Source organism: Protobothrops mucrosquamatus, unplaced genomic scaffold, assembly GCF_001527695.2.
Source record: "Protobothrops mucrosquamatus isolate PMUCROS unplaced genomic scaffold, P.Mucros_1.0 scaffold13, whole genome shotgun sequence".
Classification (NCBI taxonomy): Eukaryota; Metazoa; Chordata; class Lepidosauria; order Squamata; family Viperidae; genus Protobothrops; species Protobothrops mucrosquamatus.
The window spans coordinates 1,050,508-1,069,877 of record NW_015386400.1 but is presented as its reverse complement, the minus strand read 5'-3'; the positions used below and the strand labels follow the sequence as shown (position 1 = coordinate 1,069,877).

General features: G+C 35.8%; 1 protein-coding gene across 3 annotated transcripts in view; it reads left to right on the top strand.

The window, feature by feature from the left end:
• ABI1 (abl interactor 1) overlaps positions 1-19,370 on the top strand; it is an 83,623-nt gene that overhangs the window by 39,746 nt on the left and 24,507 nt on the right. For all 3 annotated transcript variants that reach the window (XM_015810645.1, XM_015810646.1, XM_015810644.1), the window contains exon 3: positions 14,548-14,724. In XM_015810645.1, coding sequence (XP_015666131.1) covers positions 14,548-14,724 — 177 coding nt within the window. The remainder of the gene's footprint in view (positions 1-14,547; positions 14,725-19,370) is intronic.

Sequence of the window (19,370 nt, the reverse complement as noted above, 5' to 3'; positions counted from 1 at the left end):
GAGATTGATTTTTTATATGAACAGATTTGATAGACCAACCTATCAAAAATAGTGCCATAAAAAACAGAATAGAAACATAAGTTAAGATAGGCAAGAAAATGGTAAGTGAGCATCTCTCCAGCCTAGACGAGTTCAAATCACCAGGACCAGATGGATTACACCCCAAAGTTCTCAAGGAACTGGCAGATGTGATCTCAGAACCACTGAACTATATTTTTCAAAGATCCTGGAGCACTGGCGAACTACCAGAGGACTGGAAAAGAGCTGATGTAGTTCCCATCTTCAAAAAAGAAAAAAAAATGGATCCAGGAAATTACAGACCTATCAGCTTGACCTCAATACCTGGGAAGTTTCTGGAAAAGATAATCAAACAATGAATCACCTATAGGCAAACAAAGTCATTACTAAAAGCCAACATGGGTTTGTCAAAAAGAGATCATGCCAGACAAATCTTATCGCATTCTTTGACCAAGTGACAAAATTAGTGGACCAGAGGAATGCTGTGGATATAATTTACTTGGACTTCAGTAAGGCATTTGAAAAAGTAGATCACAACCTACTACTTGATAAGATAGAAAAATGTGGGTTAGACAGCATCACCACCAGATAGATTTGTAGCTGGCTGACTGGCCGTATTCAGCGTGTGGTCCTTAATGGAACCGCATCTACATGGAGGGAAGTGTGTAGTGGGGTACCCCAGGGCTCTGTTTTGGGCCCAGTGCTCTTCAACATCTTCATCAACAATTTGGACGAGGGGATAGATGGGGAACTCATCAAATTTGCAGATGACAGCAAGCTGGCAGGAATAGCTAACACTCCAGAAGACAGGCTTAAGATACAGGACAATCTGGACAGATTTGAACACTGGGCGCTATCTAACAAAATGAAATTCAATGTTGAAAAAAGTAAGGTTCTACATTTAGGCAAGAAAAACCAAATGTACAGGTATAGTATAGGGGTTATCTTGCTCAATAGTAGTAACTGTGAGAAGAATCTCGGAGTCCTAGTGGACAATCACTTAAATATGAGCCAGCAGTGTGCTGCAGCTGCCAAAAAAGTCAACACGGTGCTAGGTTGCATTAACAGAGGGATAGAATCAAGATCACGTGAAGTATTAATACCACTTTACCATGCCTTGGTAAGGCCACACTTGGAATACTGCATCCAGTTTTGGTCACCACGATGTAAAAAGATGTTGAAACTCTAGAAAGAGTACAGAGAAGAGCAACAAAGATGATTAGGGGACTAGAGGCTAAAACATATAAGGAACTGTTGCTGGAATTGGGTATATCTAGTTTAACGAGGAGAAGGACGAGGGGGGACATGATAGCAGTGTTCCAATATCTCAGGGGATGCCACAAAGAAGAGGGAGTCAAGCTATTCTCCAAAGTGCCCGAAGGCAGGACAAGAAGCAACGGATAGAAACTAATCAAGGAGAGAAACAACTTAGAACTAAGGAGAAACTTCCTGACAGTTAGAACAATTAACCAGTGGAACAACCTGCCTCCAGAAGCGGCCAATGGTCCAACACTGGAAGTTTTTAAGAAGAGACTGGACAGCCATTTGTCCGAAATGGTATAAAGTTTCCTGCGTGAGCAGGGGGTTGGACTTGATGATCTCCAAGGTCCCTTCCAACTTTACTATTATTATTATTAAGATCCAGTGGAAATAATTAATAGTATAAAAATACTGAATATACTTTTTGGATCTGTTGGCTATGTGAATATTACTTCATTAACACAAAGAAGTGATGCTAATATCCTACGAGTCATTTTGGAAGTTCTCTGGAACCAGTATAGAAGATTGTGAATGGTTCTCTTTTTTTCAGATACAAGCACAATTGGCTGAGATTCAATTAACACCTTTTAAGAAAAATGTGTATATAAAATCTATATAAATAAAAATGTAAATGTTCGTTTGTTCAAAATCTTAAATCTCCGAAAGTTCTTCACCGATTGCTTTGAAATTTTGACGCAACGTTGCATTCGAATACGCGCGTGTTTTTATATACCTACTATTATATAGATATGACACCTGTGACACAAATGTGCGCTTTCTCTTTTCTTTCTTTTCCATTTAACCAGACTGAGCCACAGCAACGCGTGGCCAGGTACAGCTAATATGTATATATATATGTACGCGCGCGCACACACACACACACACACTCTGTTTAAACAGTCTTACTTTGTGCCAGTGTTCCTGATTGTTATGTGTCTTTACTCATAATGTGCCAGAAACAACGGCATGGTGAGAACTTATAAGATGCAAATTTAAGGGAATTGACAGAATGAGGCTAGTATATGGAAGCTTCCTTCTGATGACTACTAGTACCATGTATAAACAACTTAAAAAGCAAATGGCTGCTTTAGGCTCAATTGCTATTTTCCACTCTAATTGTGGTCAAATTCAGATTTTTTTTAATTAAATCCAATTATCTCTCTTTTTTGAACCACGAGCACAATAGACGTATGATGTACGCCATTCTTGCTTAAATCTATGTATGCAACAAATTATTTGCACTAAATTTATTTTCTGAGAAGGTACCTGCACTAAATATATATTGCTATCCCAAGAGACACAGGTTCCTATTTGCATAAAGATATGGAAAGTTATTTGTTGTGTTGACTGTTGATGTGGAATTTGTACATCAGTTTTATAGGGAAATAAGTTACAACCAGAGAAACAAATAATCCCTGTAAGTTGATCCCTGTTTTTTTTTTTTTTGTCTTTGTTTTTAGCTAAGGTAGAAAGACATTGTAGGACAAGATGGTTTAAAAGGAGACAAACAGTGAAGCATACATTTTCAGACTTCCCTTCTGTCTAATGATATAGGACATTATTTATGTGCCTTTTTAATATTGCAACATGTGCCACTGGCAAAACATCTCAGTCTGAAAACTTACCTGTAGCAATAGAGACAGATTTTACAATCACTTGGATTGGAAGAAGCGTTAGAATGAACTTTGTCAGGAGATCCTGGTTTATTATGTTGGTTTTAATGCTTTACACTTTATTACAATATAAACTCAAAAACTATCAATAAATACATGTATAAATATATAATTTCCTTTCTTTAATTTTGAATATATTTTATCAGATGAAATATTCTTAGTTTCAAAAATTGTCTTGCAGTGTTTTATTTTGCATTGCAATAGATTTTTCTAAGACTTTTCTGTGATGTTGCATGACAAAGGAAATAGTCTTTATGGTGTTTTTTTTAATTCTCCTTAGGCACCATAAGCTTTTATTTCAACAGGGCAATGTTATTTGACTTATCCTGCACTTGGCCTAGGTTACTTTTTTCTTGCTAGGAGCCATTTAAAAATATTGTCATTAACAATGATACAGTGATGTTGTTTATATTACAATGTATATTGTTGGGTCATTATATGCCCAGTATGTCTCTTTCTATAGTTAGTACCTTAAATGTTCTTATTCTTTCCAATAACTAATGTTTAGGTACAGTTATAAGATTGCCCGAAACATGGACATTTACTTGATGTGACTCTCCTTATCATCAAAGATCTTGAAGTTTTGGCTCGCCACCTCGTGCGCTCAGTTTTCATTCCATAATTTATTTATTTTATTTATTTATTTTTAAAAGGGTATTGCCATCTTGACTCTATATTTAGGTGTTTCCCTTTGCTTTGAGTTGATGTCTTCTACTGCCACCTGCTACTTTCTTTTACAAGTTGCACATATGTTTGTACAACAGTTGTCTGTGGCTTTTTGGCATGCAAACTATTATTCGCAGAACATAAACACAGTGTTCTGTTCTCATTGTGAGGTGATGACAAAATCACAGTTGCTTGAAAAGCCTTTAGTTTGCAGCTATCTTTGTCTCAAACATCATACATGGGCTTCCGTATAGTTTTAATATTCTAGTCATGTCTGCCAGAAGACAAACACAAGTTGTTCTAGGCCTTGAGCTCTTGTGTTCTTGGAAAAAAAGAAGGAAACGGCCAACATAATAAAAAAGTAGCAACAGGAAGGAGCTAAAACAAAGAATATGATGAGAAGCTCAAGTAAAAAAAGAGAAGCAGTGTTGGTAGAATTGGTATTCTAATCAGATGATGACTAAGTATTTGCCCTTGGACGAATCTAATTTATAGGAACATGAAGCTGCTTGAAAAATCATGTGAAAATTCAGAAGGATTCCTAGTGGTACAAAAAATATCAATATTTAAAATATTTTATGTGCTACTCTGTGATGAAAATAAAGATTTGATTTAAAATATTTTTCAGAGCTTGGACTCTCTTATTGTGTGTCTAGAATACATTAAAATTAATTTAATTCCCAGGGCATGGATAGCATATGTAATCTACAGTACTGATTTTTTTAATGCACTTTTTTTGCACTTTTACCATACTGGGTTCTCAAAACTTTTATCTAATTCTCCCAATCTGTAAATAATTCATCATTGTAAATTTTATAATCCTAATCTTTTATAGTAGGCAAGACATAGAATTCTAGAAAAATGGGTCATGGGGTCTGAGTAATGCAAGATTTTTGTAAAGTAAGCTCTTGAAATATATATGTGTGTGTGTGTGTATCATAAAATAATCCAAACACCAGGATAATACTAAAAACAAAACTGTTTAATTAAAAGCTGAGCCTTTCACTACCGACATCATCAGAGCGTGATGCAAGATTGCTGGGAGTCCTTCTTATGCTGCCAGGCAGCTTTGCGCTCGGCTCCTTGACTGGTTACCGGTCCATCCGTTGTCTCCATCTGGTTTTTTAAAGGGAACACGGTCATTAGCTAAACGCTTAGCGTCACAAAGACTATAAGAACATGATTCTCAATCCTGGCTAGAACTCTGACAATGTTAGCAGGCGCTGACGAAAGCTAAGTTTTTAATAAAATTTTAGTCTCAGTGATCTGTGTTTTAGTTTTTGAATATGAATATACCTGAGACTTGTATCTTCAAAATTATATATATAGCTGCAAATCATCAAAACAATTAAAAAACGAAAGTTAGAATATTTCAGACATGTGATGCGACACCCAGAAAAATACGGCATACTCCATTTAATCCTTCAGGGAAAGATTGAAGGCAAATGAGGTCCAGGCAGAAGAAGAACATCGTGGCTTCAAAATCTAAGGGACTGGTTTGGACAAAACTCAGCAGCACTTTTTCGTGCGGCTGCTGATAAAAACAGGATCGCCAACATGATCGCCAACGTCCGATAACGGATATGGCACAAGAAGAAGAAGAAGAAGAAGAATGACACATAATGTACATTGGGATATGCTGGTAATTACTCCTAAGAAAATATAGTAATATCATTGCCTTGAAAAGAAAGACATATTAAGGCGAACAATACAATAAAACCTTTATCAAAACAGGGCTTTTATCCAGAGCTGTTGCTTCTTTCAACTAAAGGAAAAGCTGAAGAGAAGGTGGAAGATGAATGCTATAATCAACAATCAGGAATGAGGGAAGTAGTAGACAAACAAAAATAGCATCAAGTTTGTCTTTAAGTTATTATATTTCTACATCCCTATTAAAATAGAAGAGAAAATTTTAATACAGGGTTAACGAATATGGCACAAGAAGAAGAAGCATGTTTCACTAGATGCAGAATGATTTTCCAAGTGTCTGAAATGGGCTACATCATAGTGTGGGTGTGTTCTTCAACTGCACATTTCTTTTGCTCTAGTTCTTGCCTTTTAACATTTTAAAAATATTAAATGATTTCTTGGTATTGCGAAAGCTAGTGGAAGTAGTTTAATTCCTTCAGACGTGTGGGTTTCAGCACTTTCTCAGAAGCTTTTTTAGTATATTCATGTATACATGTCTTTTTGAATTTTCATATTTTCTTACGTGCATTACATAAGATTAAGGAAGCAGAAGTAAGGAAGAATCAATAAAATTGTGAGTTTAGTTTTGTTTTATTTGAATGTTTAATTTATGTGTTGGCCTTTGGCTGTAATAATAAATTGATTAATTAAAATTGTGAGTCAGCATCAAGAAAATAGCAGTTATTTCTTAAACAATTGTAGAACAAAATGGCTTTATGAATGGGAAGAATGTATTCCTGTAAGAGGATTATAATAGTTACAGTGCTAAGATTAAAAAGATATTCCTGATATTCTTCAGTCAGGACTTAACTAATGATGGGCTAGAGCAGTGATGGCGAACCTTTTAGAGACCGAGTGCCCAAACTGCACCCCAAAACCCACTTATGTATCGCCAGGTGTCAGGTATGCGTGGTCCACTGGGTGTGCATGGCTATAGTGGTCATGGCAGACGGTGGGTGTGGCCAGGGTAGGCGTGGCCACCTCAATGTTGCTCATGGGGAGGGATGCAGAATTGGGGGAGATCCAGGAGTCTCTGGCGGGAAGGAAGGAAGGAAGGAAGGAAAAGAAAGAAAGTATAGTGAAGATCAGTACTTTCTAACCTTGATATTTCTACAGATACAAAAAGTTCCTCTCTTCTAATGAAAGTGAGAGATTCCCAATGAAAAGGAAACCTTCCCTGTATCTGTAATTAAATTGTGAAAATACCAATTTAAAAAGGCTTTAAAAGGTGGATTGAAGACTTAGGGAAGGAACCATCAGGCTTATGTTCCTGCTTTTTTTTTTTGAGCATACATTTTTGAACATACATTGAGCATTCTATTTGTACAGAATCCCCCTTCTGATTTTTAAAGAGCAATGATCCTTTCAATGTAAAATCTACTCATATATCTCAGTATATGTCTTTAGGTGCTTTTGTGATACATATCAGAACTGAAAACATGAAAATTGGAATGAAAAATATAAAATCTTGGATACTATCGGTAAGCTTTAAATGGAAATGAGTAGGTCTGATTAGTTGGGCATCTGTTTTCATGTACATATTATGCATTTTGAAGTTACTTCCCATACAAAAGCACAAATATTGAGTATGTGCCTTAACTATGCGGGGTATAAAGAATAAAAAACAGATTGCACATTTCCTGTTTTCCTATTTTTATTTTTTATTTTTGGTGCTTCAGCCATACAGCTTTGCCTTTGACAGATTAAAGAAAGATAATATTTCTGTTTATTTTAAGAAAACCATATTTCTTCATTTTGTCTGTTCTTATTTCATATTTTAAAGATCCATTTCCTCTGTACTCAGCTAAACCTTGGCAGAATTCCCTAATATTTAAGCAAAATAAGAGCAGCAAAATTTGTGTTTCTAATTTTTTCCATACAACAAACACATGCTATGCAAAAATGGAATAAATGTCAGTCAGCATCACAGTTATTTTGGGGAACAACTTCTTCTTCTTCTTCTTCTTCTTCTTCTTCTTCTTCTTCTTCTTCTTCTTCTTCTTCTTCTTCTTCTTCTTCTTCTTCTTCTTCTTCTTCTTCTTCTTCTTCTTCTTCTTCTTCTTCTTCTTCTTCTTCTTCTTCTTCTTCTTCTTCTTCTTCTTCTTCTTCTTCTTCTTCTTCTTCTTCTTCTTCTTCTTCTTATTATTATTATTATTATTATTATTATTATTATTATTATTATTATTATTATTATTATTATTATTATTATTATTTGATGGTAAAATCAAGTCTTGGAAGATTTTCACAGAAAACAAAATGTGAATGAAAACTTAATGCCATACAATTAAGAACTGTTTTAAGATATGCTGGAGATTCTGTTAATGTGAGTAGTTATCTATTCATAGACTGTGGAACTTGCTTCAAAAGCTTTCTATATTTTCACATGCAGATATTTAATTGGAGATTCAGGTGTTTCAGTTGAACATTCTTTCTCTTTCTCTCTCTTTATATTTAAAGAGGAAAATGCATATGGAAGCAAGTCTTTCTTTCAGAACCTCAAGATTGGAGTTGAAAACTCTAATTTCTATGCAGGTTGATATAACTCAGAAATAGATATACAAAAAATCTTGTGGGTGATTGTGAGGGTAGAAAGAAGACGGTTAAATCCAGTGGTGGGATTCAAATATCTGAACAACCATTTCTATTATGTGATGCAGGCCTGGGCCTCTGATACCTAGAACAGACTTCCAGAAGTGGCATCATGCACTTCTGGTGGGCCGTTCTAGGCCTGGGAGGCCCCCTCCAGGCCTCTGATGCCTAGAACGGACTTCCGGAAGTGGTACCCATGCATTTCCAGTGGGCCGTTCTAGGCCTGGGAGGTCTCTGAGGCCTAAACTGGACTTCCTGAAGCCAGCCAGTTATTAACTGCTGCCTGCCTGACTGCTTTTCCAAGCTTATCTGAGTAACTCTGAGGACTGTGAGTATATTATTAATAATGGAAACATAAGCTCTCTAAATACTGGATTTTGTGCTTCAAACCAAATTTTCTATTCTCATTCTGTGGAATGTAAACATAGCACCAAGAACATTATGATCTTATTCCACTTTCTAGTGAAAATGTTCAGTATTAGTAATTTTGAAAATTAATCACAGCCTGCTACTAGATCGTTCAATAATGTAAGTTTAAGTTCAGTGTATATGCAAATTGCTACAGAACTACTATTGAATGGAAACAAAACAGCTATTTATACAAAAATATAATGCATCTATAAATTGGTTAGAACAGAGGTCCCCAATCTTTTGGGCCCCAGGAACCGATTCTGTGCAGAGAGGTTTTTCTGCGGACCAAAGGGGGTGTGGTTTTGTGTGCTGCCTGCATCCTGCGGATGGAGCTTTGCTTGTTTGTGCGGACCAGTTACTGGCATGTCGCAGCCCGGTACTGGTCCACAGATCGGGGTGGGGACCCTGGGTTAGAATAAGCTGGGAGGAGTTGTTATTATGAAAAACTATCCTGTGGTTTTTTTTAATCTAGTTGGAGGATATGTGAATTATAGCTCAATATATCTGGAATCTAAGTCACATTCCAGGGGTGGCCAACTTTTTATAGGGTTGATACTAATGATAATTACAAGAAAAGGGGGAAAAGTCAATATGTAATATTCTAGCACCTTCTTGGAAATAGAGCTGGTCAACCAGATTGATCATTTGATTCACCTACATTGGAAGGTGTATAAAAGACTCTCTAATTCCTGCTGATCAATTTTCAGTCCAACAATACTTGGTAGTTTTGAAGTTGAGAGATTGGAGTTTTGTAGGGCCAAAGGTTAGCCTTCTGAGAACTTCACATTCTTTTCCTTTGCAGTGATATTGATTAATAAAGATGCAAAACAGATCCCTGCACATCGACCCAATCTTTCTTCAAAGATTTATCTAAATCAGTCCTCCATGACATTTGAATGATATTATGAAATACATACCAGATTTTTATGCAAAAGATCCAGTGTCTGTAAACAGGTATAGAGGAAGTGATTGGCTGTTTACTAGAGGTAAATCTTTTTAAAGAAGTGGCATTGCTACAAGTAGATAAGCTTGGAAAAACATGGTAGTGAATTTATTTTTCAGACCTTAGGCACTTTTGCATGATAGCCTCATGCTTTCCTAAATTATCCATCTTGTACTAGTGATAGCAGTAATATTACTTTCCATATGTTTATTATAACTAAGCATATGCAAACTTAACATAAAACAACAATTAGTACTAGGTCATGCTTCAAATGGTCCAGGCTTCAAATGGTCCAGAATGCGGCCGCGCGGGCGGTGTTGGGAGGGACTCGTCGCTCCCATGTGACACCGCTACTGCGCGAGCTGCACTGGTTGCCAGTGGCCCTCCGGGTGCGCTTTAAGGTGTTAGTTACCACCTTTAAAGCGCTTCATGGCATAGGACCCGGTTATCTCCGAGACCGCCTTCTGCCGCAGATCCNCCGTCGCGCCCTCAAGACATGGCTCTTCCAGCAAGCGGACCTGACCTAGGGAGGATTTTATATGGGGTTTATTTTTTAGCAATTTGACAGAGACACAACTTTAAAATTTGATTTAATTCGGTTTTATCGGGGGGGGAATGTATTTATGTTTTGTTTTAAATATGTTGTGCGCCGCCCTGAGTCCCGTCGGGAGAAGGGCAGCATATAAATTAAATTAAATAAATAAATAAATAAATAAATGCTATAGTTCAATATAATAAAATATCACAAAATAAAATAAGTCTCTAAATTAAAGTAAAAGGCCCAAGTCATATATATTCAAATTAGAAGGAAATAATTTTTAAAAGAGTTTCACAGAAACCTATGAAAAATAGGAGGATTTACAGATGCTGCCAAAAATATTGGTATCCCTCCACTTTTACCCAAAAGAATTATGTGATGAAATTGACACAAATAAATGGCATCCATCAGTCTTTATTTTATAGCCAATAAAGCAGACACTTTGCTTTTAATGGATATTATTATGATTTTCAGAGCTGACAAGGTATGGTTCTAGGTAGCTATGTATATATAGGCATATTGTAGAATCATACATGTGCCAGTAGATATATCATTGTTTGCAAATATACATTATTTCCACAGTGATATATTTATCACATAGTCTGATTACAAAGCAAGTTGCATCAGTGACGATTTTGATGGCTTGAAGTCCATTTTTAATATACAGTGCCTCAATATCTATGTGAATAAAATGATGGTGTAAGAGAGATTCATTCTTTTCAAAAGTCTGTTATATAGCTGAGAGTATTGGCAGCTTAAATCTGACTATCGCATCCATGGAACTTGATAGTCCAACAAAGATAGTTTAACAATTTTAGCATTTCCCAGCTTTGGTTTTCCAGTTTAATATTATTGGCAAAGTGACTCTTTTTCAATTTTATCCCTATTTAATTCTTATACTGTTAGCATATACCTTAATAATTTATGTTTTTTAATGTACTTGCTTTAGAAAATTCATAGTAGAAAAACTGAAGTTTTATCTGTAAAACATTTTGTACAAACTTTCTCTTAAATTATAGCTTGGGGTAAATGTCACTTAATTTTTTCATAAGTTCCCTTGTTGTAATGTAATTATTTCTTTAAAAAATTGCATCCATTTTATCATGCAGTCTTTTATTTATTCTGTCTCAAGGTCATATTTTAATAGTTTATATTATATTATTTATATATGTATATGTATATGTATGTATCTATGCATGTATGTATGTATATACATTCTAATAGGTGTTCTTGGTTATGTATAAATGTTATGGCATTCTTTCTTGAGGTCATTCTTCCAACAATCTGTGAATATATTATAGATATTATAGATATATTTATTGTCATTTTTAATGTGGGCACAATGGCACACATTAAAAATGAAATTTAGGTGCTTGCTCTCAAAGTATACACATACATAACACACATTTAAACATACTATATACAACATATGTATAGACCTACACCCTTACATATAAGTAACATATAAATATTAATCACTGTCCATCTTGAATACATAACGGAAGGAGGAAGCTTTAGAGTTCACAAGGTTAATACTGTATGGAACAAAAGTGTGACTGAATTTGGATGTTCTGGTTCGGATCCCATGGAGCCTCCTCCCAGAAGGTAACAAGAAAAACAGATCGTGAAGAGGGTGGGTAGTGTTCCAGACAATCTTGTGGACCCTGCTCAAGCAACGCTTATGTACTATGTCCTGGATGGAAGGGAGGAAACTGCCAATGATCTTTTCAGCCATCCTCACCACTTTCTGCACCATCTTCCTGTCTGAAGCAGTGATTCTTCTAAATCAGACTGTCATGCTGTATGACAGGATGCTCTCGATCATCCCTCTGTAGAAAGTGGTAAGGACAGGGGAAGGAAGATGTGCTTTTCTCATGTGATGCAGAAAATGAAGGTGCTGCTGTGCCCGCTTCACCAGTGTCATGCTGTTGCACGACCAAGCCGGCCTACTTGTTAACTGCATGCCCAGGAATTTGATGCTGGTAACCATCTCCACAGGTGAATCATTAATGCACAGAGGTGTGTTGCTGTGCCTGCCTTTTCTGAAATCAACAATGATTTCTTTCATTTTTCCAGTATTTGAAACTAGGCTGTTTTCCTTACACCGGTTCACCAAAACTTCCTCATGGTAAGCACCCTCATTGATATCATGAATAAGGCCCACAACTGTTGTATCATCTGCGAACTTCATAATATGGTTGGTGGCAAACCTAGCACAACAGTCCTGGGTCAAAAGGTGAACAGCGGACGTAGGACGCAGCCCTGAGGAGAACCTGTGCTCAAGAAAATGGTGTTAGAAATATTTGTTCCAGCTCTCACATATTGGGGCCTATTAGTAAGAAAATCAAGAATCCAGTTGCACAAAGGAGTGTTTAAGCCTAAAAGGCCCAGTTTGTCTACTAGATGCTGGGGAATTATTGTGTTAAATGCCAAATTGAGGTCGACAAACAACAAATGCACATGAGCATTTCTTTCCTATAAGTGCTCCAAGCTCAGATGGAGAACGGAAGAAATAGCATCCTCCGTACAGCGATTTGGCCGGTAAGCAAACTGAAGCGGGTCAAATGCTGGTAGGAGGCTAGATACAATAATATTCTTTATCAGCTTCTCAAAGCATTTCATAATGATGGATGTCAGTGCAACTGAACGGTAATCATTGAGGCCTGTAATTGTGGACTTTTTTGGCACAGGCAAAATGATGGCCGTCTTAAAACACGATGGGACCACTGCCTGCTGCAATGAGAAATTAAAAATAACTGTGAGAACACAAGACAACTCATCTGCGCATTCCCTAAGAACAGACATGTCAAACTTGCGACGTCACATGACGTCGCGAGACGTATGGGAACTATTTTGACATTGCTGGCAATGGGGTGGGCATGGCTTCCGGATGATGCGTCCGGCCCGTGGGCCGGCAGTTTGACACCCCTGCCTAAGAACATGTCCAGGGATATTATCTGGGTCTGCTGCTTTCCGAATGTTAACTTTCCGCAGTGTTTTCTGGACAGAGAAAAATTATTCAGGGTAAAGTTTGATCTTTGCCAAATAATTCTTGCTATATCTGGTCTATTTCTAGAATTTGGATGCATCACATCTGCATACATAATTACAATAATTTTCTTACAATAATTATCTTTAGAATAAAAGGCAATTGAGGATGAGGCGAAAGACAAGATTGCCGGACGTTGGGATTTGGCTACATGTGCAAATGTGTGCTATTATGTTAAACTTACAATTTAAGAGATTGATTGGGAAATTGAAATGAAATTCCAACTGTTAGCTGGGGCTGGACCTTGGAACAAAACCATTTGCAAACATCATTGCCAAAATCTGAAATTTTACTGACATATTCAAATATTTTTTTCCAGGTTTTTAAAGATTGCAAGCTTTAAAAAATTTTCTCCATCGTTATGAATCAGGAAACTAAAAAACTTAACACACAGACACAAAATTAAAAGAGGAAAAGGCATACTGGAAAATTGTTATCAGTAGCATCAAGTACAAGAAAGATTATTCTTCTGGTAATTTTGAATATGTTATTAAAATTTCATTTTGAATAAGTTCTAATTCTTGATATTTATATAAACCCTTACCTTTTAAGTTGTTTCCCGAATTACATTGCATTGTGTTTTGCAATTTATGAAATTATAAATGGTGCAAAGACTTTATATTTGTGGTTCCTTTATATTGTAAAACATAATATTTAGAATTATCTCAAATATCTGAAAAGCATCATTAGGAATTTGTATTTAAGTTGTATAATATATAACTAGGAGAGTAATCTTTCTTGTAGTTGGTGCTATTGATAACAATTTTCCAGTATGTCTTTTCCTCTTTTCTTTTAATTTTGTGTCTATGTGCTAAATCTCCTGATTCATAACAATGGAGAAAAATTTAGAAACCTGAAACCATGAAAAGGAGGAGGCTGACAAATGTAGGAGGAGGCTGACATTTGCTATCCTTATTTTTATTTATTTTATTGAATTTCCATGGGCACCAACTTGCCAGGATGTGATTAATCGCAGTTAAAAACTACAAACATCAGCAAAGTAAAAAAAATAATTAGCAAAATTTAATATATCTTCCAGAATAGAAGAATTCTATAGTTTGAAAAATGTTTAGTTTCTGATTACAGGTTCTTGATATATGCATAATATTTTAAATTTAGATTTTTCTGTGACCAGAAAACTGATTTTCTTCCAGGATATTTTTTCTAATTACTTTTGAGTTCCATCTCTTTCTTACAAAATGTTGACTTTCTTTTAATTATGGCACAGTTCCTGAGATCAAGTTGTTTTATAGAAAAAGCTTCCTTTTCTGTGATTATATGTAGATTGTTATTTACCTTTTCTATCTAATTGGTATAGTTAAAATTAAAGAAAGGTATGATCTTGGATGTGTGTTTTGCTCCATATTGCTCCATATTGTGTAATTGCACCATAATTGCAAGAATGCATGGGAGGAAGCAATCTCCAGCTGAGCAGGAAAACACTGTCTTAAAACTATGAGAATGTTCTAGCAAAAATGATGTTTGGAATAATGGTATATGTTATATAAGCTATTTGCCTACATCCAATTTCTTTCCAGTTTTACTTATATTTAGGGTGGGTTCAGAGAGCAATCAAACATAAGAAAAAAAGCTGACTAAGTTATTCTCTATATTGATCAAGGTATATAATATGTTATATATTATGCAAAACATCATTAAAATAAAATTCAAATTGTTAAGCATGCATTTGTGTGTTTTATTTTCTTTACAGACAGTGGATATACATAAAGAAAAAGTTGCCCGTAGAGAGATTGGCATTTTGACAACCAATAAGAATACCTCCAGAACACACAAAATTATAGCTCCAGCAAACATGGAGCGTCCTGTAAGGTATATTCGAAAGCCAATAGACTACACAGTATTGGATGATGTAGGCCATGGTGTGAAGGTAAGACTTTGGTTCTTGTTCTAGGCATTGTCAATCTTTTAAGATAACAAATAACACTGATATCATTTGTTATTTTGGTCCTTCTAAATTGATTTTCTGCTAAAGTGCTTTATTCAAATGTAACTTACAAAAGAAATTCAATATTTGGTGGTGATAGTAATTTTCTTCTTGTTTTATATTAGCTTTTAAGCTTTTTGTATCCAAATATTAGCTTCCTAATTTCTTTATGAACTGAATTTATTTTCAAAAGTTTATTGAAAAAGTAATTATCGTGTTATGTTGCTGAAAAACTATACGTATACAAAACTCTGTACAGAATATATATAGCTACAAATATCACCTTTGTCATGAATTGAAAAATACATTTATGATATTTGCCCTTCCACTTTAAACAGCTTTCACTATTCTGATAGTGAGATTTAATTTCCCTGCTGTATTGTACAGCAGTTATGAGGACTATCTTTTGAACTTCTGAAGATAGAAGTTGTAGTCATTGTACATGACTTATGACTACAATGGAGCCTGCCTATTATGGTCGTATCTCAAGATAGTCATAAAGTGAATCACCCACATAATCAGTCTAGTAGTTTACAAACTTTTTTGCAGTGGTTTTTAAGTGAACCTATTGTTCACTATGGGGCATTTATGACAAAAACTGGAAGATGAGACTGGATTTCAGCAAAAACATAGAAAATTGCAATCACATGACTGCAGGATGGGATGCTACAAATTGCCATAAATGCGAATTGGTTGCCAAGGGACCAACATATGGTCACGTGTCTCTCTCTTTCTCTGTCTCTTTCTCTGTCTCTCTTTCTCTGTCTCTCTGTCTCTCTCTGTCTCTCTCTCTGTCTCTCTCTATCTCTATATCTCTCTCTTTCTCGCGTGTGTGTGTGTGTGTGTGTGTGTGTGTGTATGAGAAAAAAAAAAAGAGAGAGAGAGATGGTGCAGGGATTAGAATGCAGTATTGCATGCTAACTCTGCTCGCAGCCAGGAGTTTGGCCCTGACTGGGGTCAAGGTTGAGTCCATCCTTCCATGATCAGTAAAATGAGGACCCAAGTTGTTGGGGGCAATATGCTGATATTGCAAACCGCCCAGAAAATGCTATAAAGTACTGTGAGGTGGTATGTAAGTCTAAATGCTATTGTTTTTGCCATGAGTACCATTTGAGGGGGGGGGGGTCTGTCAAATTTTTGAATGGTCGCTAAGACTGTTGTTCCTCAGGTACTTCACTGAAAGGCAAACAGTGTAGACCAGTGTAGATCTTCAAACTTGGCCCTTTTATGACTTGTGGACTTCAACTCCCAGAATTCTTCAGCCAGCAACGTTGAGGAATTCTGGGAGTTGAAGTCCACAAATCATAAAAGGGCCAAGTTTGAAGACCCCTGGTGTAGACAGAAACCTTAGGGTTTCATATGCAGCCCTCTTATCTTGCTGGAATGTTACATGGAAGGGAAGGCAGTGGCATATTCCAGAGACAATAGTAGACAATCCCTTCAGTCAACCAGAATCTACCACTGCATCTAAATTTTAAATGATAGTCAGTCTTTAATTTTGATCAATTGAAATAAATCACATTTATTTGATAAGAATAATCATGGATGAATTTAAATATAACGATTTATTATGTCAAAAAGTTAGCGTTTCCTGTCCCCCCCCAGATATGCTAGATAAGGGGAAGAGAATATTAAAGACTTGTTTGCCATTGGATGCAATAGTTGAATCACTACATCCAGAGAAGGTTGCTATTTCATTACGTTAAATAAATATTATTGTAATATTTACATCGAGGGATATTTCTGCTTGTTTATTTTTGAGGCAAAATGCTTATATTTGACATAAGCAATACTTTGTCTTGTTTTAGCTTTCATAGTGTATATAAAAATAATTGTTACATTAATTTTTTTGCTAGAAACAAAGATGATAATTTCTTGAAACTGCTGAAGCATTTGTGTAGTTTATAGTAGTGCTATATGTTAAACATCTGTTTTGATGAAAGCTCAGTGAACAAAGACATTGATGCAGAGCTGTTGAAGGAACAAGGAAGTAGGAGTATAATACCAGATCTGCTTTTTTCCACTTTAAGTAGTTTATGCAAGTCACTTCCTTGAAGCCTTTTAAGCAGAGACATGCTGTGCAAAAGACTATAAAATGACAACTCTGTACATTTAAAATTGCCCAAATTACCAGTCATTGTGCTCCTAATGGGTCTCATTCTTTATAGAGGCAGCCATTTCTGATTATGAATCTTGTACAGCAGTAATCAGAGGTCAAATTTAGATGTGTTCATCAAGCCATTATAAACTTTTTCATTACCATGTTCATTTATTAAACCTATGTGCTGCCCAACTCTCAACAAGTTCTGATTGGTTCATAACAAAAAAATTACAAAAAAAGCATAAAATAAAAATATAAAATTGTTATAGCAAGCACAATGAACTGAGGAGCCTCACAATCCCTTGTCAAAGGCTTGGGTAAAAAAGCTAGGTCTTCACAGCTCCTCTAAACAACAGCAGAGTGGGTGGCTATCCAGATCTCAGGGTGAGCATTGCTCCAGAGAGCAGGTAATATTAAGATAAGGCACTCTGGAATCCCAATGGATTATATTGTTTAAATTGTGTGGCAAATCTTCAGGATTAAATCAGCCAGGCAAATGTATGGGAGATAGGTGATCCTTTTATTATTCATTTTCTGTGCAAGGAGCATTTCATTTCAGGTTGCAAGCATTCACAGACAGGGTATTAATTTGTTGAAGAATGTACATATGCAGAAGATCTAAATTGGTATGAATTTCATTCATTCATTCAGTCAGTCAATCTATTCAGTCAGTCAATCCATTCAGTCAATCAATCAGTTCAGTCAATCAATCCATTTAGTCAGTCAGTCAGTCAATCGATCAATTCATTTGTGTATCTATCCATCTCACATGTATTATTGAAACCTAATATGAAATTTCCTGTTGGTTGTCTTGTATGAAATACATTTAAATAAATATATGCAATTGTAATTTTTGAAGTCTGCGTTTCTGAACAGGAAATTTATTTTCCAGATTGTAGTAGTGATAATGAAATTGAGTTTAAATAATCTCAGATCAAAGGTCTTATTATTTACCTCATATAGTAAATATATCCACTGAAAGAACCACTACAGGTAGTCCTCAACTTACAACCACAATTGAGCCCAAAATGTCTGTTGTTATGTGAGACATTTGTTAAGTGAATTTTGGCCCATTTTACGACCTTTCTTGTCTCAGTCATTAAGTGAATCACTGTAGTTGATAGATTAGTAACCCAGTTGTTAAGGGAATCTGGCTTCCCCACTCACTATGCTTGTCAGAAGCTTGCAAAAAGTGATCACATGATTTTGGGACATAGCAACGGTCATAAATATGAACCAGTTGCCAAGCATTCAAATTTTGATGATGTTACCATGCGGATGCTGGAAAGGTTGCAACTGTGAAAAATAACCATAAGTCACCTTTTCTCAGTGCCATTGTAACTTTGAATGGTCACTGAATGAACTGTTGTAGGTTGAGGACTTCCTGTAGTTATGCAACTTTTCTATGGCATCCTAGGGCGCCTTCAAAATGTTCAAAATTCTGTATCTGTTTCTATTTTTTGGAGATGGATCATGAACATAATCATTTTGAACATGGAAACATGATTTAAGAATAACTGGCTTCTTCTTAAGCACATTTGGATTGGATCAGACGGTCATTGTTACATTCCTAGTTTTCTTAGCTGGGTGTTATTTCTATACATAGCACCAAAGAAAAAGAAGAAGAATTGTCTGAATGAAGCGTTCAGAAAGGAAGGAAAAATGTTGTTTATAATTCTGTAGAAGTACTTAGGCTTCTCATGGACAAGCTTTGGGTATGAGTTAAAGAACAAAAATTTAGAAGAAGCACAGTTCCTTTACTGTGTTGCTGCTTAGATGTACAACTACATGAAGAGAAAATAGTGTGAACTAAGCTGGCATACTGTGAACTAGACTAGTGTTTATTTCTATAAAAGCAGCTTTGAGGTAGAAACACAATTGCAGCATAGAAATGTCTGCTTCATTCATAATGTGATGCAAATTGATCTATTATAAAATCAACTCAATAAAGGATATACTGATCAACATCTGGATTAGGGTGGTTTTGTATAATATTATTTAATAAATTCTATTTGTACTATACCCGCCAAATTGCGGGGGAATTTTAATAGAGTTTGCCATCATCCCCAGTCTCTCCTCATTTCTACCTGAAAGTGTTCGCAAGTTGTTCTTCAGTCTGTGTATTAACTGCTACTTTTCAGAGTGTGTGTCACAATTGCTGTAGCCATAAAACCATGTTTTCAGTTATGAGAGAAGAACAGTTACAAATCTTTTGGGGAAACTTGTTAGTCACAAGTGAATTGCAACTATCAGTTGCAAAAAAAAATAAATTCCAAGAAAATATTCATATATTGCACTGCCAGTATTTAAAACCTGCCATATGGACAATGATAGATGTGCCATTAATTTCTGCTTTTCTTCCTCCTTTTCTTTTTGCCAACGTAAGTGGCTAAAAGCCAAGGTAAGAAGAGTTATTTATCATTTGACCCAGAACACTCTATGACAATAGAGGCTGAGCCATTACACTTGAAAGCTAGTGCTCTTTCCT